Raw genomic sequence first — 25,759 nt, 5'->3', positions numbered from 1 at the left:
TTAGGATCTGTAAATAAATACTCTCTCCAAGGTGTTGCTGTTTCCTTTTGAGAGGACTGTTTGGAAAGTCAAGGAAGAAATGACATTTCATCTGTTCTTTAAAATGTTAAGAGAACTGGGAATAGTATCTCAGACTGAGTCATAGCAGTTGTGTGGGAAAATGTGTGTTCTCAGTAAAGACACAGTCTTCTTCCATGTAGTTGGGTAGCTGGTCTCCAAGGGCTTGAAGTACAGGAATAAACTGCTTTAATATTTATCTGTACAACTCCAATTAGATGCAAATCCAATAAGATGTAGCCTACAATAAGACAGTATTTAATCTTATTTTTTAGTCATGTTCAACTGTTTTGTAATCTATGGACTATAGGTTTTCAAATAAATAAAACATGGGAAGGCAAATCTGCTTCACTATCTTTTGTTGAAGTAAACCAGCACATTCATTTTGTCCATGAGATTTCCCAGACAAAAATACTGAAGTGGGTTGCCATTTCCTTCTCCAGGGGATCTTCCCAACCTAGGGATTGAATCTACATCTTCTGCATTGTAGGCAGATTCTTTACCAGTGAGCCACCTACAAATCTAATAATATATAGCACACATCCTGAAGGACTTCCAAGGAGAGAGAATAACTTGGAGAAAAACAAAGAAGCCATTGGACTTGGTAGTTAAAAGCAATTTTGTGATTTTTGAGAGAGTGATTTCAGTAATATGAAGACATAGAAAACAGATTATGCATCATTAAAAAGTGATTATAGAGTGAAGTACAAAAATAATCATGTATCAGTTCTTCTTTGCACCTCAGTGACAGGAAAGGGTGAGATGGCTTGGAGGTTAAGTGTAAAGCAGTATTATTATAGGATGATTTTTAAGGCTGAGAGGTTACAAAGGATAGTCACTACAGTAGAGAGACTGAAAAATCGAATGATGTTATAAAAAGATAGAGTAAGGGAGAAGAACCCTGACAGGACAGGGTTCCCGAAGAGATTTAGGCATTGAAAATGAGAACACAAAAACAGTATTAGATTTGTAATGTTTCCAAATATCTTTGGGAAGCACAATCCTATGTTAATGTGCATGTTCCATTTCTTAACAGTTATTTGTAGACTGAAGCATGAAACTAACCCAACAGTATGTTGTTAGAAGTTTATAGAGTTCAAAACAAGAGCTGTGAAATATTTTCCCAACAAAATGAGTCCAGTCTTTCAAAGTCATATTAAATGAAAGGACACAGAAAAAATTTAAAAAGGGAAGGCAAATTTGCTTCACTACCTTTTAATGAAGGAATCCAGCACATTTCATGTAGCACTGAATTAATTTTTATCTTGGCAGAAAATCAGATTATTATAGCAAATCTGGGGCATTATCATTATAATTGAGTGTATCGTGTGCAGCTTGTCTTTTCTAGTAAAAGGAAAAAAAATGTGTATGGTTTCTAAGTGAATAAGAAATCTAACATCAGAAAAAGTTACATGGCCTCTCTTTTGTGGTTTTATTTGTTTGTTTCAGCACCTAATGTGGCTCCTTCAGATGTAGGAGGTGGAGGTGGAAGCAACAGAGAACTGACCATAACATGGGCGGTAAGTGTTAAGAAGTTGCACATGTAATTTGTTGCTTTACCTACACTTAATCTCAAACCCATTTTGTTTCCTGAAATAAAATAAAAGACAATGCCTCAAAAACAAATAAGAATAAATTACTAAAATTAATTTTTTTCTCTAATGCATGCCAGATTTTGCCTAATTTACTATGACTTAGTGTGCCATTCTTATGCAAAAATAATTTATTGATGCTATAGTATCTATAGGCCTAGGCCTAAAAGATTAAATAAACATTCAATTCTTTCATTCCAGAGATGAATGTACTCTGTACTCACTGTGGCCTGGTAACCCAATTGCAATTCATAATTTTTGCTCTGGACTTTCAAAATTTCAAAGATTCAGTTAAAAAATCTTTTGTATCAGCATCTGTTTTTAAATTGGCCCTTGCTTTCTGACTTGAAACTTACTTTCATCAGCACGTGTAATTTATCACTATAGGTCAGTCTTAGAAGTCCCCACAAATGACTTGTTATTAAGGTATCCAAAACATTTTATTAAAATTTTATAACCCAAAGGGAGCTCTGTATCAGAGATTATAATGTTTGGAAAATAATGTATCCTAGTTGGATTTTTGAAGTGACAGAGGTATCGGGGATGAGGAAAATTTTGATAACATAAATGTGTCTGAATTAGACATCTGGCATTTATGTAGCTAACATGCTTTATATAGCTCTATGTATCCATTAAATCTCTGCTGATGGTCAAAGAACACAACTAAGACTCCAAAAAATTCCGAAAACTACAGAAATAACGAACACGTTTTATTCTTTACATGTGTCAAATTAATTTTTACAATAAGTGGATATTTAGCCAAAGTTGACTTCACTCTGTATTGTATAGTCATATTTTATACTTGTCATTACATCTTATATTAAAGTAGGATTCAGGAAAAAATCGCCTCTTCTTCATTTGAATCTCAAATGATTTGGCAGTTTTAGTGACAGTGTGATACACAAAAAGTGAAGATATTAGAAAATTTGAACATTTTACTTCTTTAGGTTTTATTTTCTCAACATGTGTAGATATCTGCCTCACAATAAGAGGAGAAGCTTGTCAAAACATTCAGATTGGAACTCATTTACCATAAATTTGAAATCAAGTCTCTGAGAACAGGACCAGAGAGTCACTACATTCTGAAAGCTTCATAGCTAATTCTGATATGTTAGCCGTGCAGTCATGTCTGACTCTTTGAGATACAATGAACTGTGGCCTGCCACACTCCTCTGTCCATGGAATTCTTCAGGCAAGAATACTGGAATGCGGTTACCATTCACTTCTCCAGGGGATCTTCCCAACCCAGGGATTGAACCTGGGTCTCTCTCACATTTCAGGCAGATTCTTTACCATCTGAGCCACCAGGGAAGCCCAATTCTGATATACTAAATTGCAAAAATTAAGTATAGAACTATCAATAAGAAAAAGAAATGTTTAAAGTCTGCTGGAAATGTTAGGCTATTGTGTTAATAATGTGAAATTATATTATGTCCCTCCTTGTGATCATGCTTTACAGTTTCTATATTGTGCAACCAAGAGCAACTTCTTCTTCCTTTGAACTTTGTACATTTACATGCATCCCTGTTTAACATAAGGATATTCGAGCTACTATGTTGTACTTAGTTAAAGCTTTCCCCTCAAGACACTTTACCTGTGATATTTCTGTGTAAAAAGCAAATACATAATGACTAAAAAAGATTAAATGATGAATACTCAGTAGAATTTAAGTCAGAATTTAGGGCTGACATGGACATCTTTATTGAGTAATTGACATGTAAGAAGTCGCTCAGTCGTGTCCGGTTCTTTGCGACCCCATGGAGCCTAGCCTACCAGGCTCCTCTGTCCATGGGATTTTCCAGGCAATAGTACTGGAGTGGATTGCCATTTCCTTCTCCAGGGGATCTTCCTGACCCAGGGATCGAACCCAGGTCTCCTAAATTGTAGACAGATGCTTTACTGTCTGAGCCACCAGAGAAATCCAATAATAGCTCTAAGAAAATGTAAAACAGAGGTCTTTCTTCAGTATTAGAGTCAGACAGGGTGCCTAGCCAGTCACCTGCAGATGGAGGCAATGCTATCTTTTTCTCCTTTCTCCTTCTTTCTTTTTCTGTGACCAGTTTCTACTGTTCGGTAGCAGTACAGATATTCCAGTGTATAATTAACTTTCTTATTATAGTCTTTCAACTCTAAAGAAATTCATTAACTTATCCACTGAATAAATACTACTTGAGACTTTGTTTAGGTTTTAGAGATAAAGAGGTAAATGAAACTGTCAATAACCCTGTTCTCATGAAACTTACATTCTACTAGGCAAGAAAGAATAAAGTAGACAATAAGTAAATATATAGTGTAGATCATAATAGTGTTAAAGAAGGAAAAATAACTGGGGATGTTTTATATGGATTATTGCACAAAGAATCTTAAAATGGCAGATCCTGTGGCCAGGGAAAGCACCAAGTAGTTTTTTAGCCTTCAGAATGTGAGGGAAGGGTCTTTTGACTCAGGGAAAGCACCCTTGAAGGAAGAAACTGAAAGTAAAAAGACCCAGAGTGAGAGGTACCCCTCCCCCAGAGTGTTTCAGAAATAGTGAACTTGGTAAATGAAGTCTCACGTGTTGCAGCTTGTTTGTGCCGAATTTTTGTAGGCAGCTCTCACTTAAGAAATAAAAATGTTTCTACAGAAAGCCTGCTTCCATGTGTAGCATTTTTGTTTGCATATGATTTTCTCCGTTACCTCTATTGCTTAAACCTGTTTAACATTTCAATTTCTATTTAGCCTTTGTCAAGAGAATACCATTACGGCAACAATTTTGGTTACATAGTGGCATTTAAGCCATTTGATGGGGAAGAATGGAAAAAAGTGACAGTTACTAATCCAGATACTGGCCGCTATGTCCATAAAGACGAGACCATGCGCCCTTCCACTGCATTTCAAGTCAAAGTCAAAGCTTTCAACAACAAAGGAGACGGACCCTACAGTCTCACAGCTGTCATCCACTCCGCACAAGACGGTAGGTGAAAGAAAGGCCCCACTGGCATGATGAGGGATGAAAAATCTGATTCTCTAGTAGGCATTTTGTTTGCAGTCTTTTCAGTATTATTTTGAGCCAAATCAGCATGTCAGTCTCTTTATCTAAATGACAAGAATGTTGCTAAAATCTTTTTCATCCTTTAGATTGTGTTTATGGTAGTTAGTAAATCGCCACTAAAATCGTTGGCTTAGACCCTATTCCTGATCTCTTAATTATAATTTTGCAGTCAGAAAATCTCTAGATTTGAGAACCTCAGTGTGCCTGTTCATTCATAAAATTCACTAGTTTACCAACTCTTTAATAATACTAATAATATTTAATTAATAATATAATTTTTGATAAAATTTCTCCATTTAACTCAAAAATGTGTAGTGTAGCATTTATGTAACTTTTTTTTGTCATTACAGTAGCATGTTCATTAGTGTTAGTGTTAGTGTTAGTCACTCAATTGTGTCCAACTCTTTGCGACTCCACAGACTGTAGCCCATCAGACTCATCTGTCCATGGAATTCTCCGGGCAAGAATACTGGAGTGGGTTGTCATTCCCTTCTCCAGGAGATCTTCCCTACCCAGGGATTGAACCAGGGTCTCCAGCGTTGCAGGCAGATTCTTTATCAACAGTAGCATCCTGGAATTTTATTAAAGGGAATTTAGGCATAATTCTATGAAAAAGGGGTCAGAAGGCCAATGTAAGTTTTTTTCTTGAAAATAAAAATATATATGAAAGGGATAAAATTACCGATACTGGTACTCTGTTTTTCTAGAAACTTTAATTGAACCAATCTTGTTCCTAAAGAACTTTATATATCTATGATAAATGATACATAATTTTAAATGTAATTACACTAATTTCTATGATTTCCTATTTAAGTTACTACATTTTTATTATTTATTTTCCTATTTGAAAAGATAATACTTCCTTATTATACCTTCTACTCGTGTGCATTAGGTAAATAATTAATAACTAAAAGAGAAAGTAGAAATTTTCATTGCTTTCTGACCTAACACATTTGTGCTTGGATAAGTTTCATTTTGCACATGTGTGACAAGCAACAATGGAAGGGTTTTAAAACTTAAAGCTATGTGAAATATTCTTATGATTTCTTAGAGAAAAAGCACTATTTGTTAGTTTACCCAATTTACGTTATGTTTGGTCCACAAGAAACATTTAGCTATCGCTTAAAGTTTATGCTCTATAGTCATAGATTTGTTAGCTTTCATATTTGTTAAAAATGTATATATTCAAAGCATTCCATGATCTTTACTTCCAATACAAACATAAACAACTATATTATATATGTATCTATGTACACACACTCTTTTTGAAAGATAAACACATAGAAAAACAAGTAGAAATTTCTAAATTTATAATCAATTCTGGACTTTTTAATCCTCGGTAATGAATTTTACATTTTCAAAACTCGCTCTAATTTGAAGAAATATTATAACTTGACTCAATCTTAATAGTTTGAATGACATATGTACAACTCACAGAGAAAATGAAAATATAAAATATTTTACAAGTCATCTTCTCACCTAGTATCATTCTTAATGTTTTATTTGATGCTAAAGTAATCAGGTAAAGGTCATGCTTGTCATGTCTTTAGTTATGGCCATCTGTATTTAATTACATTTCTTTCCTAAATGTTTCATAAGCCTCATAAAACCTGCATGTGCTGAAACTTGTATAAACGTTCATTTTCTCTTTTACTGCTAAGAAATCAATCATAGTACCACACATTTACCTTGTTTTGGAAAGACAACAGTGTTCACATGCAGGACACTTCAGCATAAAAGAGTATTTTGTCTTGTTCAGAAAAGACAATAAAAATTGATTACTCCTGATCATTCCTGCTTAAGATTTCCTTAGTTTCTTTGTGTAATTTTTGTAAGGGATATAGAGTATTTTTTTTTCACTGAACAGAGGCCTTTTTGATACATATTTGACTTGATGCCCAATTGGAAGATTAGACTTATAAAAGCTTTCCTGAACCCAAGAAGCAGTGAATGTCACAACTTGTTTCAAATGATCTTAAAAAAAAAAACTTAGCTTAAACGTAAAAGAAAAAGAGGAAAGTATTGCTGTGTATCTTTAGCTCATACAAATAGCATGAGAAAGTTGAAAATTAATTGTTAATGAATAATTTTCTGTAAGAAATACCTAATTTCCTATTTTTAATAATATATAGAGAGTTGATAAGTTGAACACATTAATAATAAATTTTGATTTGTATTCACAAGTTTTCATAAACAAGTTAATTAAAAGAAATATAAAATATTAGTATGGTTCTTGCTCAAGGATATCAGAGAAATTCTTATGGATTTCCGTATTTTGTAAAAGTGTGTGTGTACATATGTATGCATATGTGTCTCTATATTAACATTCATATATATGAATATGTGTGTGTGTATTACTGATAGCCATGACATAAATAAAAATAGAGAAATAAATAATAAAATTTTTGAACTATTTTCTTTGGAAATATTAAAACTATTTTAAATACTAATATAGTTTCATCCATTCATACAGCAAATGGTGCTATTTGAGTTTCTTAATATAAGCATCTTATGTAAGAATGCATTGTTCTCATCAAATTTCAGCTCCCAGTGAAGCCCCAACAGCAGTAGGAGTAAAAGTCTTATCATCTTCTGAGATATCTGTTCATTGGGAGCATGTTGTAGAAAAAATAGTAGAAAGCTATCAGGTGAGTTCAATTTTTATCAAACAGAAATACATCTACTCATAATTATCAGCATATGTTTTCAAATATGTCGCATCTTTCAGTGTGCTGCATCCTTCTGATTTATGTGACAACACTATATTTTCTGTGTTCAATATGTTGGATATTTATTAATTAATTATCATGAGTAAAGTGGAGATTTCCAACCAACTTATCTATGAGAGATGTAGAGTCCTATGTGTAAGTAAACAATTGACCAAAATAAAAACTAAAGTAATAAAACTAAGGCTTAAACATGATCTTTTGAAACAAATGTTCTCATAACATCTGGTGAATCTCAAGTTTTGGGGAAATCATTTTGGTAATTTAAAATGTTTATCATATTTGACTCAGTAGTTCTACTTCCAAAAGAACCTCCTAAAGAAACACTTCTAAATATACTAAATATATATCCCATTATATTATATATGAAGGCAGAAAATTGGCAAACTCAAAATATGTCAAAGGTAACTTCCTTCGAAATAAGTCTTAAAAGAGTAGTAGGAATTAGCCAGCAGGAAAGGGGAGGACTTGTTTTAGTCAAAGGAAATCAGACCTGGGATATTAAAGCTAGTTCAGTTTGGATCTTTATTATGAAATTTAGACTCAATTGTGTAGGAAAATTGAAGTCATCTCATAGCACAAAGACTGAAAATTAAGAACTGACATCATCCTACCTTTACCAATGAGCAAATGGATGTCAAAGTGTTTCAATGACTTGTCTTAGCACCAAGGGAAAATGTCAGAGACTGCCTAAAATTCAGATGTCCTGATTCCAAGTGCTATGATTTATGCCAAATCACAGACTCCCTTTATTTTATTCAGTGAGTGGACAGTAACTGACCTTCTGAAGCTGTGGCTGGTGAGCTGCCCACCCAGTCAACTTGCCCTCAGTTCTTGTGCTTTATCATACATCAGTGGAATATTCATTTCATGAGGGTAGCATTTTGTCTCTTTTGCTCTGTGTCAAGAATAGTGGGCATATCATAGGCATAAATGAAATATTCACTGAGTACTGATAGAAATACTAAAGTGTGGTCAAATAAAATGCTGCAATCTAACTTTCTCAAGACCATGTAACCACAGGAGCAGCCTAAGGTTTTAAGTTGCAAACACACAACCTAACAGGAAGATTTTTCTTGGTATCATGTGTTATAATTGGGGTAGTTAGATGTCAAAATGTTTTCAGATTATTCTTGCAAACATTTAGCTGAAGTTATCATCAAGACTGTGGAGTTATAGAAGTGGACTGTGAAGATCCAATATTCATAACATATTAAACTTCCATTTCGGAGAAGGCAATGGCACCCCACTCCAGTACTCTTGCCTGGAAAATTCCATGGATGGAGGAGCCTGGTGGGCTGCAGTCCATGGGGTCGCTAAGAGTCAGACACGACTGAGCGACTTCACTTTCACTTTTCACTTGCATGCATTGGAGAAGGAAATGGCAACCCACTCCAGTGTTCTTGCCTGGAGAATCCCAGGGACGGGGGAGCCTGGTGGGCTGCCGTCTATGGGGTCGCACAGAGTCGGATATGACTGAAGTGACTTAGCAGCAGCAAACTTCCATTTACAGCTGGTAGAAAAGAAATGGGAAACAGAGAAATTCACTAAATGTTACAAGCCCCTATAATAAACTAGTCCAAGGTATCTTGAGAGAACACATCAATATTTAGAGTTTTCAAGCCATATTTTAGACATAGATTTTCTTCTTTTTTTAACATTATTGCTTTCTAAGCAATAAAAGAAAAAAGATTAATATATACCTCATGCATTGTCAAAATGCTGAAGATATATTTTACTTTGTTAAAAACATGCCACCAAAATATATCTTGTCTTTATCAAATAATTATATACTAACTATTTTATAACTTCTGAAATGCAGATGACAAAGAACATACAAGATAAGAAATGATGCCCTGGTACCAGTGAATTTAGACAATAATCAGAATATATGCTCTTGATGGGGAAATTAGCTAAATTAAGTTTTGCCAAATTAAATAGTCAGCAAAAAATAATCTTCAAATAATGTTTAACAGCTATGATTTCCTCAAATGATAAAAAAACTGTATGCTAGCAAGTTTAGTTTCGTAGATTTCTGGTGTTTAGCAACTCCACACTAGAAAATTATGAACTTTGTTGGTGAGCATACATGCATTTAATTTCTCAGCTGTGTCACTTAAGAATTTTGTGGAAAATTTATTCAAATTGTCTGAGCCCTAATTTCCTCACCTACAAAGCTGAGAGTAATCACTGCCTCATATCCTTCCATCATGTGGAAGAAATTAAATAACCTGCACTTAATGTCATCCCCTATTTCAAGTCATTGGACATTTGAAGAAGATAATGATGATGTTAATAATAATAACTGATAATATTTGTTAATCCTTATTATATTAAAAATTTAATTAAGCTCATCATATTGAATCCACACAATCTCAGGGAATAAATACTATTATTTTTTTCCATTTTAAAGATGAAGAACTTGGAGGTTTGAAAACATTTATCTGAGTAATAATTGGTATATCCTGACTTGAACCTAGGTCTTGCCTCTCCAGAGAATAGTTAAAAGTGTTGGAAGTAAATCACAAAATTATTATTGCCATTTGTTCCTTTTCAAAAAGCCTTTATGTTTTTCACACAGAGCCTTGAATATCAAAGAGTCAAGCATGACAGTTTAAAAGAGACAATCCATAACATTTATTCTCCTCTAAGAAAATGTTCTTTATGGGGGAAAAGCTTGGCTCGCTATAATATGGTTATTGTTTCTGTTTTAAAATATGAAGGAAAAAGTCAATGATTTAACAAGACAGATGATCATGAAAGCTAATACTCCACTGCACTTCCCATGAAAATGTACAATGGGTCTAAATTATAAAGAAACAGAAAAAAAGCAAGTTAATAAAATAAGATAAATGAAAAGCTGTGTGTTTGACCCCCATCTCAAGGTTAATTTCCTGAGATTTAAGTGAGAATTGTAGGCAGTTGGATTTAAAAATAAACCTTTGTGGTTTTAAGTTTGTCTTATAGAAAGTTCAAGTTTTATTTTCCTCCCCCCCTCCATCCGCCCCACCTTGGCTAGTTAAAGAGCTCACCACTTCTAACCTTGTTCTTAATTTCCCGCAGTGTAGGTGAACTGGAAGAATTCAAGAAGTGTTTCTTATCAAAGGCATATTAGAACTTTGGGCTCCGGCCCAGGAATCCACAAAAGACTTAGTTTACTTACCCAGCAGGTAAAGAATTCCCTTAATGAAAACAAGTACAATGTGCTATCAGTAATAACAGAAAGCTTCTTAGCAGCTGAATCAGAGATTAATGAAGATGATTGATTATTCTTAAAAGATTATCAATCCTGAGCAGTTTACTCAGATGTCTTAAAAAGTCAAATTATTGTGGAGAGCAGAAGCTCATGTTAGGAAGCATGGTATTTTCTTATTTGGAGAAGGCATGTATCTTGATCTGATCTCCTAAAAGGAAAGTCAGACACAGGTGTAGAAAAAGTTAGTGATTTTGCTGTTGTTATTGTTGCTTATTTATTTGTTTTAAATATGATCCCAGGGAGTACATAAGAAGAAAAAGCAGAATGAACAGAAGAGGGAGAAGCTTGGTTAGAAAAATGCTTTATCAGGTCGGCAACCACTGTGGGCAACCGATACTCCATCCCTTGGGATCTTTGAGGAACATCATAAATGTGATTCAGAACTGACCCACATGGGATGAAAGGGGAAGCTTTCAACCACTGTAATTGCCCACAGGTTAAGAATGGCCCCAGGGCACCACCTCCCCTCCCTGCATGAACTGCAGGGCAAAGTTCACACTGCAGCATCAAGCATTATCCAAGACAGGAAGTGAGAGTTTAGTGGAAATAGTAGAGGAAAAATGCAGGTAGTACTTATGGGAAGCTGGTTGAAGCCTGCATAGAACTGTTTAGTTCCTGAACCAATGGCTAGAATAAAAATGAACTTTGAATAGCTTCCAAGAGGTGTAAGAATACAGATTTTTAAAGATTTATATTACTGCTCTTCTTAAACCCATAGAATGTACTGATGCATGACTTAGTCTGCGATCTGGATGATATCAAGCTATTATATAACATCTTTTAAAGGTTGAACTTTTTGTTGCAGAACTTCAGTTTTTATTTAAGTAACCATACTTAGATTATTTTCTGGAAAACTGTATTAAATCCATAACAAAAGAACATTCAGTTGTCATGTCCAACTCTTTGTAATCCCATCCATAAATTCTCCAGGCCAGAATACTGGAGTGGGTAGCTTTTCCCTTCTTCAGGGGATTTTCCCAACCCAGGGATTGAACCCAGGTCTCCCACATTGCAGGTGACTTCTTTACCAGCTGAACCACAAGGGAATCCCAGGAATATTGGAGTGGGTAGTCTACCCCTTTTCCAGAAGATCTTCCTAACCCAGGAATTGAACCGGGGTCTCCTGCATTGCAGGCGGATTCTTTACCAACTGATCTATCAGGAAAACCCATTAGATCTATAACAAAAGAATATTCAGTTATCAGAAGATTTTTTTTTTTTCAGAAAATTTAGAATTTGAAGGAGAGAATTTGGAAATCTGCAACAAAAGTTTACTACTGAAGTAGAAAATAACAATGGAGCAAGTCTAATTTTCAAAAGTGCTAAATGTTTTTAAGCACTACCATAATTGTAACATCTAGGTCTTTATTTATTTATTAAATTTTTTTACATTTCTCTTGGAAGGAATATAACTACTATCTTTATTCAAAAGTGGTGGTGTTGTAGCTCATAAATGTATGGAAAGTATAATTATTCTTTATTAAAAGTATGAGTTAGTCCTTTTTCTGAGGCTTTTCTTTTCAGCTTTCCAATATTGTTATAAAGAGTAAATTTTCTTGGGGTAAAATTATACACAGATTATTCCATCAAAGATATTAGTAATCTATGTAGACTTAAACATTTTGATTTCTATTTTAAAGATTTATGAAGGCAAAAACATGTTTGCTTGGTTCACTACTATATTCCCAGCACCTAGCACAGTAGCTGGTACAATGTAAATACACAATAAATATTTATTCAGTGAATGAATGAGTGTCATACATCAACTGCAGTCCTCTGTACATCGTGTTCAAAATAGTTAATATTCGTCCTCAAGCAATTTATAATCTAGTAATAGTAGAGACCAGTAATGATGTAATTCCATAATTGTTTAATAAACACTAAGATAGATTAACACTAGACATAGAGTGTTGTACAGATTTTAGGAATATGTAAATAAAGAGTTAAATTTATATAATATCACAGCATGCAATAGAAATAAATACAGCATATGTTGCTCTAGCATGTGAAAAGAAATTTATGGTCAACTATCCTTAAAGCAAAAACTGCTTCATTTATTTATTTATTTTTACACTAGTTCATTCAGGCTGTCTTTCGGTCTCCCTAGTGATTAGTCAAAAGCATGCATTTGTTCTGCTCCGTTACTATGGGTTCACTTCATTCCAAGCAGTTTTCTCTCAGGTTAAAGTTGGTTCTTTACCTCAATGGGCAACTCAGGGCGAGGATCAAAATGCAGTCGCCCAAATTGTCTATTTGGAAATTATCTCTAAGTGCATGGCCAATGGCTGGTTCAGATAAAAAAATACAATGGCATATTTTATATAGACTGTTTAATTTAGAATTGTTTGAAAATATTGCAACTTATATGTAAATGCATGATTTGAGTTAAGGAGAGAGCTTATTCAACCAAAATAATTTTGTATCAGATGCTTTCATTAGTAGATGCTTAAAATACTGTAAAAGTGTCATTCAAATCTCATAAAATAAGGAAATCAGGGATTATTTTGCACACTTAATAACTCTCTGGGTTCCCTAGTTACCATGGCATAACTAAAGCAATGCTTAAGTTTATTGGGAATTCCAGTGGAGACCGTGTAACATAGATCTGTGTCAAAATCAGATGAATATAGTAATTTGACACTTAGGATATAGATGCAAAGAGTAAATTAAAGACACTTTTGCTCTTTCCTTCTCTATTGCCAAAATGCCTCATGGAATTTTGGGTAAAATGTCAAAAAATTTGTCACTCTTAAGTCCTCATTTTAGTGCTTACTATCTTAGGAATATCTAGTTAAAAATCTTCTCTTTTCCTTTATGGTTTATCACAGAATATGGAAAAGAATATTTAAAAAATGTATGTATATATATATATATATAGGCAACTGAGTCACTTTGATGTACAGCAGAGGAGGTTGGCACAACAATATAAATATACAATGCCTTAAAAAAAAAAGTTTCTCCTCTTTAAACTGTATAGAAAAGTTGTGATATTGGAATGAAGATTGTGAAAGGTGGTCTCAGTCAACAGGCATCCATATAAAAGTACCTGAAGCTCAGGGGCTTCAGTTTTGATTGCTGTATAACAAGGTGGTGTTCTTCAGTCACTAAGTGTCTGTGTCCGACTAAGAGTCCTGTCCGACTCTTTGTGACCCCATGGACTGCAGCATTAAGCAAGGTAAATGCTACCATTCCAGACTTGTTGAGAAAATGATACATATGAATGATCCTACTTTAGTACCTGGCATTTCATTGGAATATAAATGCACATTTTATTTCTCTTCAGCCAAGGAGTGGAAGAGGCCTTACATGTCACACAGTTCAAATGCCCACTAAAATGTAGGCTGTCTTCCTCCTTCTCAGATGAATGTAGGCGCTGCCTGAATGCTCCCAGCATGAGGAAACTCATGCCTTCACAAGGATACTCCTACCGTCATAAATCTTTTCTCTGCCATCTGACTTTGGAACCACTTGGTATAATTCTACTTCTTCAGTTCTGAGCCATCCTTGGTCAGAGAGCAGAAAAGCCAAAGAGATTCTATCAAAACTCTTTGGAAAAAACATATTGGCCTCAGAAAAAATGAGCACTAGTCAACAAGATAAAAATATATCAAAGGAAACCAATCAGAAATTAGTAACTAGCCTTTTTTAAAAAAATGTGCTCATTCTACATATAAACCCCATTTTGTTACTGAAGAAATTTGAGCTGTCCAGTTCCATTTTATAATGGCTTCATATGTGTTTATGTAAAAAAATTTCAGAATTATATCAATATTAAATATTATCCTATAGTATTTTGGTGAATTGTGAAATTCAAATCTCATTGTTTTATAGACAGGGCATTTAAAATATAAAATAGAGGTAAACTTATAAGCAAGCTTTTATTTTTATTTATAACTTAGATATAATTATGGATTTTTTAACCAAAAATTTATATGAGGAATGAAAATTATAATTCATGGCTTTAACTTAAAATTTAAGAGCCTATTAAGGCTGTCATTGATATGCTAGATGGTAAAAGTAATCATTTCTAATCACCACATGAATGAAAATTTTTAAAACATTTTAAAGATAAATAATTTCTGCAACCAGTTATTAGGTATAATATTTCTTTGATAGCTGGTCTCTATATAGGTTCAAAGAAGATTCTTTTACATACTTCTGAAATAAGCTAGCAAAAAATAATTATGCTAGCCTGTTTTAGACCATGTGGTTGTTTTTATCAGGGACCCTTAACAAATTTGCAATCATATAAACAGAAATAAAGCAGAAAACCAATGATATAAATTATTGTGTCAAATGCTTCTAAACAGAGACCACTTTTATGTTTTGAGAGCAAACCTTATGCAAAGTTTTTTGGCTTTTTCTCTTTTTTCATCTGTGTATGGCTATTTCAGGCCTTGAAGTGAGGCTTTAATTTGCTTTTGACATCTTTAATCAGATCTGCATTATATGCTTTGCCATAGTCTAAGACTAATAAAAATGGAACAGCAAGTAACATTTGAGAATCTGATGCCCAGCCATCATCAATGGTGTCATAACAAGTTGAAAAGAATTTTTACGACTGAAGTGTCTGAATCATGAAAAAACCTTACTTAACTTGCATGTTTGCAGATTCGGTACTGGGCTTCCCATGACAAAGAAGCAGCTGCACACAGAGTTCAAGTTGCTAGCCAAGAATACTCGGCCAGGCTGGAGAACCTTCTGCCTGACACCCAGTATTTTGTGGAAGTCAGGGCGTGCAATAGTGCAGGGTGTGGACCTCCCAGTGATATGATTGAGACCTTCACCAAGAAAGCACGTGAGTCTCAATATGTGTGTTATATACTTGCCAAAATTCCCGATGGAATGATACAGGTACAGGTGAGAGAAATTTACTACTAGCAATCAGCACATTTGGGTTTCAACTTTAGCCTTTAAAATCATATAAGTTTTAAAATACAACAAAAACAACAAAACCATTGTTAGTTATTGTAGATGAAAAAAGTGGCAATTACTTTCACATAATTAATATCCATTTCAGAAATAAAATTGCAGAACCTCGTTTTCTAAAGACTATCCACAAAATCTTGCATCATTAGATAATTAGTTTATTATTTTAAACTTGGTTTTATAAGAATGCATCAACAGGGTGAGAAAATGAAAATTATGTAATTATTCTATGCTTTGATTTATGTCATCATTGTACAATGCAAATGCAAGTTAAATGTTGAAGTGTTATCTTCACTCTCTTATTACTGTATGTTCTCACTGTTAATATAATAAGACCTCCTGCCCTGCTCACATTTTGTGCTCATCCTCATCTCCCTGGCTTCACTATGATAGTTCCTTCTTGATTAAGTTGAACAAATAGAAGAAGAGAATTTATATTCAGAATCCTGGGAAGTTTCACAAGGATTTGAAGACATTATTACCATTAGAGTTTGGAAATTTATTTGGGTGAAAAGATAGTCCTAATGGTATAACAGAGCATGGAGGTAGGATCCAGACTTTGGTATCAAAGAGGGGTTTCAAATTTGTCCCTGTCACTTACTCAATTGTGTATTGGTAGACATCAGATCAGATCAGTTCAGATCAGTTGTTCAGTCGTGTGCGACTCTTTGCGACCCCGTGAATCGCAGCACGCCAGGCCTCCATGTCCATCACCAATTGCCGGAGTTCACTGAGACTCACTTCCATCGAGTCAGTGATGCAATCCAGCCATCTCATCCTCTGTCGTCCCCTTCTCCTCTTGCCCCCAATCCCTCCCAGTATCAGAGTCTTTTCCAATGAGTCAACTCTTAGCATGAGGTGGCCAAAGTACTGGAGTTTCAACTTTAGCATCATTCCTTCCAAAGAAATCCCGGGGCTGATCTCCTTCAGAATGGACTGGTTGGATCTCCTTGTAGGCCAAGAGACTCTCAAGAGTCTTCTCCAGCACCACACTTCAAAAGCATCAATTCTTCGGTGCTCAGCCTTCTTCACAGTCCAACTCTCACATCCATACATGACCACAGGAAAAACCATAGCCTTCACTAGATGAATCTTTGTTGGCAAAGTAATGTCTCTGCTTTTGAATATGCTATCTAGGTTGGTCATAACTTTCCTTCCAAGGAGTAAGCGTCTTTTAATTTCATGGCTGCAACCACCATCTGCAGTGATTTTGGAGCCCAGAAAAATAAAGTCTGACACTGTTTCCACTGCTTCTCCATCTATTTCCCATGAAGTGATGGGACCGGATGCCATGATCTTCGTTTTCTGAATGTTGAGCTTTAAGCCAACTTTTTCACTCTCCACTTTCACTTTCATCAAGAGGCTTTTGAGTTCCTCTTCACTTTCTGCATATCTGGTGGTGTCATCTGCATATCTGAGGTGATTGATATTTCTCCCAGCAATCTTGATTCCAGCTTGTGTTTCTTCCAGTCCAGCGCTTCTCATGATGTACTCTGCATATAAGTTAAATAAACAGGGTGACAATATACAGCCTTGACGAACTCCTTTTCCTATTTGGAACCAGTCTGTTGTTCCATGTCCAGTTCTAACTGTTGCTTCCTGACCTGCATACAGATTTCTCAAGAGGCAGATCAGGTGGTCTGCTATTCCCATCTCTTTCAGAATTTCCCACAGTTTATTGTGATCCACACACTCAAAGGCTTTGGCATAGTCAATAAAGCAGAAATAGATGCTTTTCTGGAACTCTTTAGCTTTTTCCATGATCCAGTGGATGCTGGCAATTTGATCTCTGGTTCCTCTGCCTTTTCTAAAACCAGCTTGAACATCAGGAAGTTCACGGTTCACATATTGCTGAAGCCTGGCTTGGAGAATTTTGAGCATGACTTTACTAGCGTGTGAGATGAGTGCAATTGTGCGGTAGTTTGAGCATTCTTTAGCGTTGCCTTTCTTTGGGATTGGAATGAAAACTGACCTTTTCCAGTCCTGTGGCCACTGCTGAGTTTTCCAAATTTGCTGGCATATTGACTGCAGCACTTTCACAGCATCATCTTTCAGCATTTGAAAGAGCTCAACTGGAATTCCATCACCTCCACTAGCTTTGTTCGTAATGATGCTTTCTAAGGCCCACTTGACTTCACGTTCCAGGATGTCTGGCTCTAGGTCAATGATCACACCATCATGATTATCTGGGTCATGAAGATCTTTTTTGTACAGTTCTTCTGTGTATTCTTGCCACCTCTTCTTAATATCTTCTGCTTCTGTTAGGTCCATACCATTTCTGTCCTTTATCGAGCCCATCTTTGCATGAAATGTTCCTTTGGTATATCTGATTTTCTTGAAGAGATCCCTAGTCTTTCCCATTCTGTTGTTTTCCTCTATTTCTTTGCATTGATCGCTGAAGAAGGCTTTCTTATCTCTTCTTGCTATTCTTTGGAACTCTGCATTCAGATGCTTATATCTTTCCTTTTCTCCTTTGCTTTTCACTTCTCTTCTTTTCACAGCTATTTGTAAGGCCTCCCCAGACAGCCATTTTGCTTTTTTGCATTTCTTTTCCATGGAGATGGTCTTGATCCCTGTCTCCTGTACAATGTCACGAACCTCAGTCCATAGTTCATCAGGCAGTCTATATATCAGATCTAGGCCCTTAAATCTATCTCTCAGTTCCACTGTATAATCATAAGGGATTTGATTTAGGTCATACCTGAATGGTCTAGTGGTCTTCCCTACTTTCTTCAATTTAAGTCTGAATTTGGCAATAAGGAGTTCATGGTCTGAGCCACAGTCAGCTCCTGGTCTTATTTTTGCTGACTGTATTGAGCTTCTCCATCTTTGGCTGCAAAGAATATAATCAATCTGATTTTGGTGTTGACCATCTGGTGATGTCCATGTGTAGAGTCTTCTCTTGTGTTGTTGGAAAAGGGTGTTTGTTATGACCAGTGCATTTTCTTGGCAAAACTCTATTAGTCTTTGCTCTGCTTCATTCCGTATTCCAAGGCCAAACTTGCCTGTTACTCCAGATGTTTCTTGACTTCCTACTTTTGCATTCCAGTCCCCTATAATGAAGAGGACATCTTTTTTGGATGTGAGTTCTAAAAGGTCTTGTAGGTCTTCATAGAACTGTTCAACTTCAGCTTCTTCAGCCTTACTGGTTGGGGCATAGACTTTCATTACTGTGATATTGAATGGTTTGCCTTGGAAATGAACAGAGATCATTCTGTTGTTTTTGAGATTGCATCCAAGTACTGCATTTTGGACTCTTTTGTTGACCATGATGGCCACTCCATTTCTTCTGAGGGATTCCTGCCCACAGTAGTAGATATAATGGTCATCTGAGTTAAATTCACCCATTCCAGTCCATTTCAGTTCGCTGATTCCTCGAATGTCCACATTCACTCTTGCCATCTCTTGTTTGACCACTTCCAATTTGCCTTCATTCATGGACCTGACATTCCAGGTTCCTATGCAATATTGCTCTTTACAGCATCAGACCTTGCTTCTATCACCAGTCACATCCACAGCTGGGTATTGTTTTTGCTTTGGCTCCATCCCTTAATTCTTTCTGGAGTTATTTCTCCACTGATCTCCAGTAGCATATTGGGCACCTACTGCCCTGGGGAGTGTCTCTTTCAGTATCCTATCATTTTGCCTTTTCATACTGTTCATAGGGTTCTCAAGGCAAGAATACTGAAGTGGTACCTCAGTATTTAAGCATCAGCTTTGTAACTTATAAAATGAGCATTTATTCCTTTGTTATTTTTTCTTTTTTTTTTCCTTTTTCTTTTTATTTTTTTTATAAAATTTGCCATTCTCCCAAATCTTCCCACCCTCTCCCTCTCCCATAGAGTCCATAAGACTGTTCTATACATCAGTGTCTCTTTTGCTGTCTCGTACACAGGGTTATTGTTACCATCTTTCTAAATTCCATATATATGCGTTAGTATACTGTATTGGTGTTTTTCCTTCTGGCTTACTTCACTCTGTATAATAGGCTCCAGTTTCATCTACCTCATTAGACCTGATTCAAATGTTTTCTTTTTAATGGCTGAGTAATATTCCATTGTGTATATGTACCACAGCTTTCTTATCCATTCATCTGCTGATGGGCATCTAGGTTGCTTCCATGTCCTGGCTATTATAAACAGTGCTGCGATGAACATTGGGGTATACGTGTCTCTTTTCCTTCTGGTTTCCCCAGTGTGTATGCCCAGCAGTGGGATTGCTGGATCATAAGGCAGTTCTATTTCCAGTTTTTTAAAGAATCTCCACACTGTTCTCCATACTGTACTAGTTTGCATTCCCACTAACAGTGTAAGAGGGTTCCCTTTTCTCCACACCCTCTCCAGCATTTATTGCTTGTAGACTTTTGGATCGCAGCCATTCTGACTGGCGTGAAATGGTACCTCATAGTATTTTTTCAATTTATTAATTTACCAAAAGTATGCTATATGCCCTCGACAGCTCTAGGTATTGAGGATAGAGAAAAGATCAAGCCAGACCCAGATCCTCTTCTCACAGGATTTAACAAACTAATGGAAAGAAAGGGAGAGAGATAAGGAAGGAGAGAAAAATATGACAAATAAATATGATAACATCAAATGACAGAGCAATAAATTAAATAAATAGATAATGGAGGAAGAGACCAAGATGACAGAGTAGAGGACTTGAGCTCACTTCCCTCAATGAACACATCAAAAACACACCTACATGTAGAGCAATTCTCACTGAAAAAAACTGGGGGCTATTGGAATCAAGGCTCTTAAGTAAGATCCTTGTAGAGTCAAGTTGAAAGGGAGAAGTAATCAGGTTGGGACCATAGCCCTAGTAGGGGACATAGAAGTGGAAGGGGGATATCCCAGGCTCAGAGGTCCTCCCTGGAGAGTGGTTTGAGCCACATCTAAGGTTCCCCAACCACAGAGTCCAGCACCAGGAAGATGAGCCCCAGTAGCAGATTTCAATACTGGTGGGACTTACAAGATGGCTGTAGAAAAATAAGATCTCATTCATGAAGAGCAAAATCTGCTGGAGTGATTTCCTGGGACAGCCCAGCATATGTCCCAGCCTGTTCCAGATGCCTTCTTCAGACCAACTCCCCAGTAAAACAAAGGCTACATTGCCAAGGAGATTGTGCAACTGTGGGGGATAGAACTGGCAAAGAACAAGCACTGGATCTGAATGGAGCAAAGAAAACCATTGCTTGTGCTCACAGAGGCTGTGAATTGGGAGCTGTCTCAAGCTCTGACTGTCTTGCCAGGACTGTCTTATCACATGCTCTGGCCTGCTCTGGGCACCCACTCTAGTACCCTTGATCTAGCAGTGCTTAGCCCTGGGGCAAAGATGCTGTTGCTGGGGGGAGAGGGAGAGCACATTTAAAGGGAATGAAACCAGCTTAAACTTGACCCTCAAGGCTTCTGCTCGAGCACCCTGGGACCCAAAACTACCCTCAATAGAATGGTGATGGCCATTGAACATAGGAAAAGTTCCAGCTCCCACCTGCCTTTGGGTAGAGCTCCTCCATTTCCAGCCCGATATCCCACCAGCATGCCCTAGGAAAATATGTGATCTGTGCTAATTATAGATCCAGCTCTCCCACCAAAGCCACTGGGCATATGCTGACTGATAGAGCCACTACAACCTAGGAACACACCTTCAAGAACTGATAGAATTACAGTTGAGCTATTTCAAATACTGAAAGATGACACTGTGAAAGTGCTGCACTCAATATGCCAGCAAATTTGGAAAACTCAGCAGTGGCCACAGGACTGGAAAAGGTCAGGTTTCATCCCAATCCCAAAGAAAGGCAATGCCAAAGAATGTTTAAACTACCTCACAATTGTGCTCATTTCAAGTTCTAACCAAGTAATGCTTAAGATCCTTCAAGCTAGGCTTCAATAATACATGAACTGAGAACTTCCAGACGTACAAGTTGGATTTAGAAAAGGCAGAGGAACCAAAGATCAAATTGCCAACATCCATTGGATCATAGAAAAAGCAAGGGAATTCCAGGAAAAATATCTACTTCTTCCTTGACTACACTAAAGCCTTTGACTCTGTAGATCACAATAAACTAAAATTCTGAAAGAGATGGGAATATCAAACCACCTTTCCTGCCACCTGAGAAACCTGTATGCAGGTCAAAAAGCAACAGTTAGAACCAGACATGGAACAATGGACTGGATCAAAATTGGGACAGGGGTAGGTCAAGGCTGTTTATTGTCACCCTGCTTATTTAACTTCTATGCAGAGTACATCATTAGAAGTGCTGGGCTGGATGAAACACAAACTATAATCAAGATTGCTAGAAGAAATATCAATAACCTTAGATATGCAGATGCTACCACCCTTATGGCAGAAAGCAAAGAGGAACTAAAGAGCCTCTTGATGAAAGTAAAAGAGGAGAGTGAAAAAAAACTGATTTAAAATTCAACATTCAAAAAACTAATATAATGGTATTCAGTCCAATCATTTCACAACAAATAGATGGGGAAACAATGGAAACAGTGACAGACTTTATTTTCCTGGGCTCTAAAATCATTGTGGACAGTGACTGCAGCCATGAAAATAAAAGACACTTGCTTCTTGGAAGAAAAGCTATGACCAACCTAGACAGCATATTAAAAAGCAGAGACATTACTCTGCTGAAAAATGTCCATCTAGTCAAAGCTGTGGTTTTCCCAGTAGTCAAGTATGATGTGAGAGTTGGACCATAAAGAAGGCTGAGTGCTAAAAAATTGATGCTTTTGAACTGTGGTGCTGGAGAACACTCTTGAGAGTTCTTTGGACTGCAAAGAGATCAAACCAGTCAATACTAAAAGAAATCAAGCCTGAATATTCATTGGAAGGACTGATGCTGAAGCTGAAGCTCCAGTCCTTTGACCACCTGATGCAAAGAGCTGACTCATTTGAAAAGACCCTGATGCTAAAAAGATTGGAGGCTGGAGGATAAGGGGACAACAGAGGATGAGATGGTTGGATGGTATCACCAACTCAACAGACATGAGTTTGAGCAAAGTCCTGGAGATAGTGAAGGACAGGGAAGCCTGGCATGCTGCACTCATTGGGTCACAGATAATCAGATATGACTGAGGAACTGAACAACAAGAAGTGTTTCACCTAATTTCAGAGTCTGAGAAACTTAAACCTGAATACAGAGAAATTACTTTAAAACAAAAGAACAAGGGAAAATCTCCTTAAAAAATGACTAAGGAAACAGAGGTAAATAATTTACCAGATAGAGTTTGTCACTAGTAATAAGAATACTAACTGAACTTGGGAAAAGAATAAATGAAGACAGTGAAAATCTTAACAAGAATTAGAAAATATAGAAAGGAATAAGTCACAACTGAAGAATGCAATGACTGAAAGGAAAACTAGATGGAATTAACAGCAAACTATGTGATATGCAGATGACACCACCCTTATGGCAGAAAGTGAAGAGGAACTCAAAAGCCTCTTGATTAAAGTGAAAGAGGAGAGTGAAAAAGTTGGCTTAAAGCTCAACATTCAGAAAACGAAGATCATGGCATCCGGTCCCATCACTTCATGGGAAATAGATGGAGAAACAGTGGAAACAGTGTCAGACTTTGTTTTTTTGGGCTCCAAAATCACTGCAGATGGTGACTGCAGCCATGAAATTAAAAGATGCTTATTCCTTGGAAGGAAAGTTATGACCAACCTAGATAGCGTATTAAAAAGCAGTGTATTGCTTTGTCAATAAAGGTCCGTCTAGTCAAAGCTATGGTTTTTCCTGTGGTCATGTATGGATGTGAGAGTTGGACTGTGAAGAAAGCTGAGCACCGAAGAATTGATGCTTTTGAAGTGTGGTGTTGGAGAAGACTCTTGAGAGTCCCTTGGACTGCAAGGAGATCCAACTGGCCCATTCTGAAAGAGATCAGCCCTGGGATTTCTTTGGAAGGAATGATGCTAAAGCTGAAACTCCAGTACTTTGGCCACCTCATGAGAAGAGTTGACTCATTGGAAAAGACTCTGATGCTGGGAGGGATTGGGGGCAGGAGGAGAAGGGGACGACAGAGGATGAGATGGCTGGATTGCATCACTGACTCGATGGAAGTGAGTCTCAGTGAACTCCGGCAACTGGTGATGGACATGGAGGCCTGGCGTGCTGCGATTCATGGGGTCGCTAAGAGTCGGACACGACTGAGTGACTGAACTAAACTGATGTGATACGAAAGATCTGGAAGACAGAATAATGGAAATAACCCAATCAGAACAGCAAAAGAAAAACAGATTTTAAGGGACTAGCTTAAGGGACCTCTGTGACAACATCAAGCATAGCAACATTTTTATTATAGAGAGTTCCAGAATAAGAAGAGAAAACAGGGCCAAAATATATTTGATGAAATTGTGGCTGAAAATTTCCAAACCTGAAGAAGGAAAGATATATCCAGATACAGGAATCACAGAGGATTCCAAACATGATGAACCCAAAGAAACCTAAGACATATTATAAAGAAAATAGCAGAAGTTAAAGAGAGAATTCCAAAGTCAGTAAGAGAAAAATAAAAAAAATCACATACAAGGGAACCTCCATAAGACTATTACCCGACATTTCTGCAGAAACTTTGCAGGCCAGATGGGAGTGACCTAATATATTTAAAGTGCTAAAAGGGAAAAACCTACAAACTAGGATACTCTATTCACTATGGTTATCAATCAGAATTGAGTTTATCAATACTAAACCAATCTTACAAAAATTTTTAAAGAATCTTTTCCAAGTGGAAAAGAGAAGGCTGCAACAAGTAGTAAGAATTGATAGAAAAGAAAAAATCCTACTAGTAAAGTCAAATATATAGTAAAGGTCTGTGGATCGAGCACTTGAATAAGCAACTATGAATATTTAAAAAAAAAGAAATTATAAAATTAACTATAACCACAAAAGACTATTAAGGGTTAAAACATGCAGAAGTGAAATATGACATCAAAACACAAAACTTGCAAAGGAGGTTTAAAGAGTAGATATCTTAGAATGTGTTTGAACTTAAATGACTATAAGTTTAAGACAGGTAGATATGTTTATAGGTCAACATATATGAACTCCATGGGAAGTACAAATCAAAACCCACAATTGTACACACAGGAAAACTAGAGAGAAAGGAACACAAGCATGCAAATACAGAAAATCATCAAACCACAAGGGAAGAAACTAAAAGAACAGAGAACTACAGAAACAACCAGAAAACAAGTAACAGAATGGCATTAAGTACATTTCTATCAATAATCATTTCAAATGTCAATATGCTAAATGTTCTAATCAAAAGACATAGAATGCAAAAAAAAGGCATAGAGTGGTTGATTAAGTAGAAAAAGAGGCCCATGTATTTGATACTTTCAAAAGACTCACTTTAGAGCTAAAGACACACACATACTGAAAGTGAGAAGATGGCAAAGATATTTCATGCAAATGGAAACTAAAAGGGACTAGGGTTACAGGATTCAGAGATACAAGCTGCTATATATAAAATAAATAAGCTACAAGGATATATTGTATGGCATTGATATACAATTTCATAGCTGCTATTTTATAACTTTTAAAGTGATATAATCAAAAATATGAATCACTGTTGTACACCTGAAACTAATATGGTAAATCAACTACAATTCAATTAAAGATAAATAATACGTAAAATCTAAGAAATAACCAAATACGAACATTTAAAATGGTTTGGGTGGGAGCCAAATTCTAATAAGATAGTTGGGAATGTCCTTTTAGAGAAGATCCTATCTGACCTAGGATATGAATAATAAGAAGGAGTACTTTGCTGAGGAGATTCTATCAGGCAGAAAAAATAACCAGTACAAAGCCTTTACATGAGAGGAGTTTGGTGTGTTTTAAGTGTAGAAAAGACAATGGTTCCAGCTCTGAATTGTGGAGGAGTCATATGAAGCAGGGTTTTACAGATCATAGTAAGGAGTTTAAATTCTTTCTAAGTGTCATAAGAAATCACTGGACAGTTTTAAGGCAGAGAGTGATAGTATATATATATTTAATTTTCTGCCTTCTGGGTAAACAAGGAACATAATAGAATAAGAGTGAAAGCTGTGTAGCCAATTAGGAGGCCTTTTTTAATATTCAAGGAAGAGCTGATGGTGACCAGAGATGAAAAGAGATAGAAGCAGAAAATTTTCTGCAGGCAGAGTTGACAGTTTTCAG

The 25,759-nt window shown here is 36.3% G+C and overlaps 1 protein-coding gene across 3 annotated transcripts in view; it reads left to right on the top strand.

Moving 5' to 3' along the window:
• CNTN1 (contactin 1) overlaps positions 1-25,759 on the top strand; it is a 404,757-nt gene that overhangs the window by 326,632 nt on the left and 52,366 nt on the right. For all 3 annotated transcript variants that reach the window (XM_070789265.1, XM_019960785.2, XM_070789264.1), the window contains 4 exons: positions 1,507-1,577; positions 4,368-4,602; positions 7,225-7,328; positions 15,274-15,460. In XM_070789265.1, coding sequence (XP_070645366.1) covers positions 1,507-1,577; positions 4,368-4,602; positions 7,225-7,328; positions 15,274-15,460 — 597 coding nt within the window. The remainder of the gene's footprint in view (positions 1-1,506; positions 1,578-4,367; positions 4,603-7,224; positions 7,329-15,273; positions 15,461-25,759) is intronic.

This window comes from Bos indicus, chromosome 5 (assembly GCF_029378745.1).
Source record: "Bos indicus isolate NIAB-ARS_2022 breed Sahiwal x Tharparkar chromosome 5, NIAB-ARS_B.indTharparkar_mat_pri_1.0, whole genome shotgun sequence".
Lineage (NCBI taxonomy): Eukaryota > Metazoa > Chordata > Mammalia > Artiodactyla > Bovidae > Bos > Bos indicus.
This window is presented reverse-complemented; position numbering and strand designations above follow the sequence as displayed.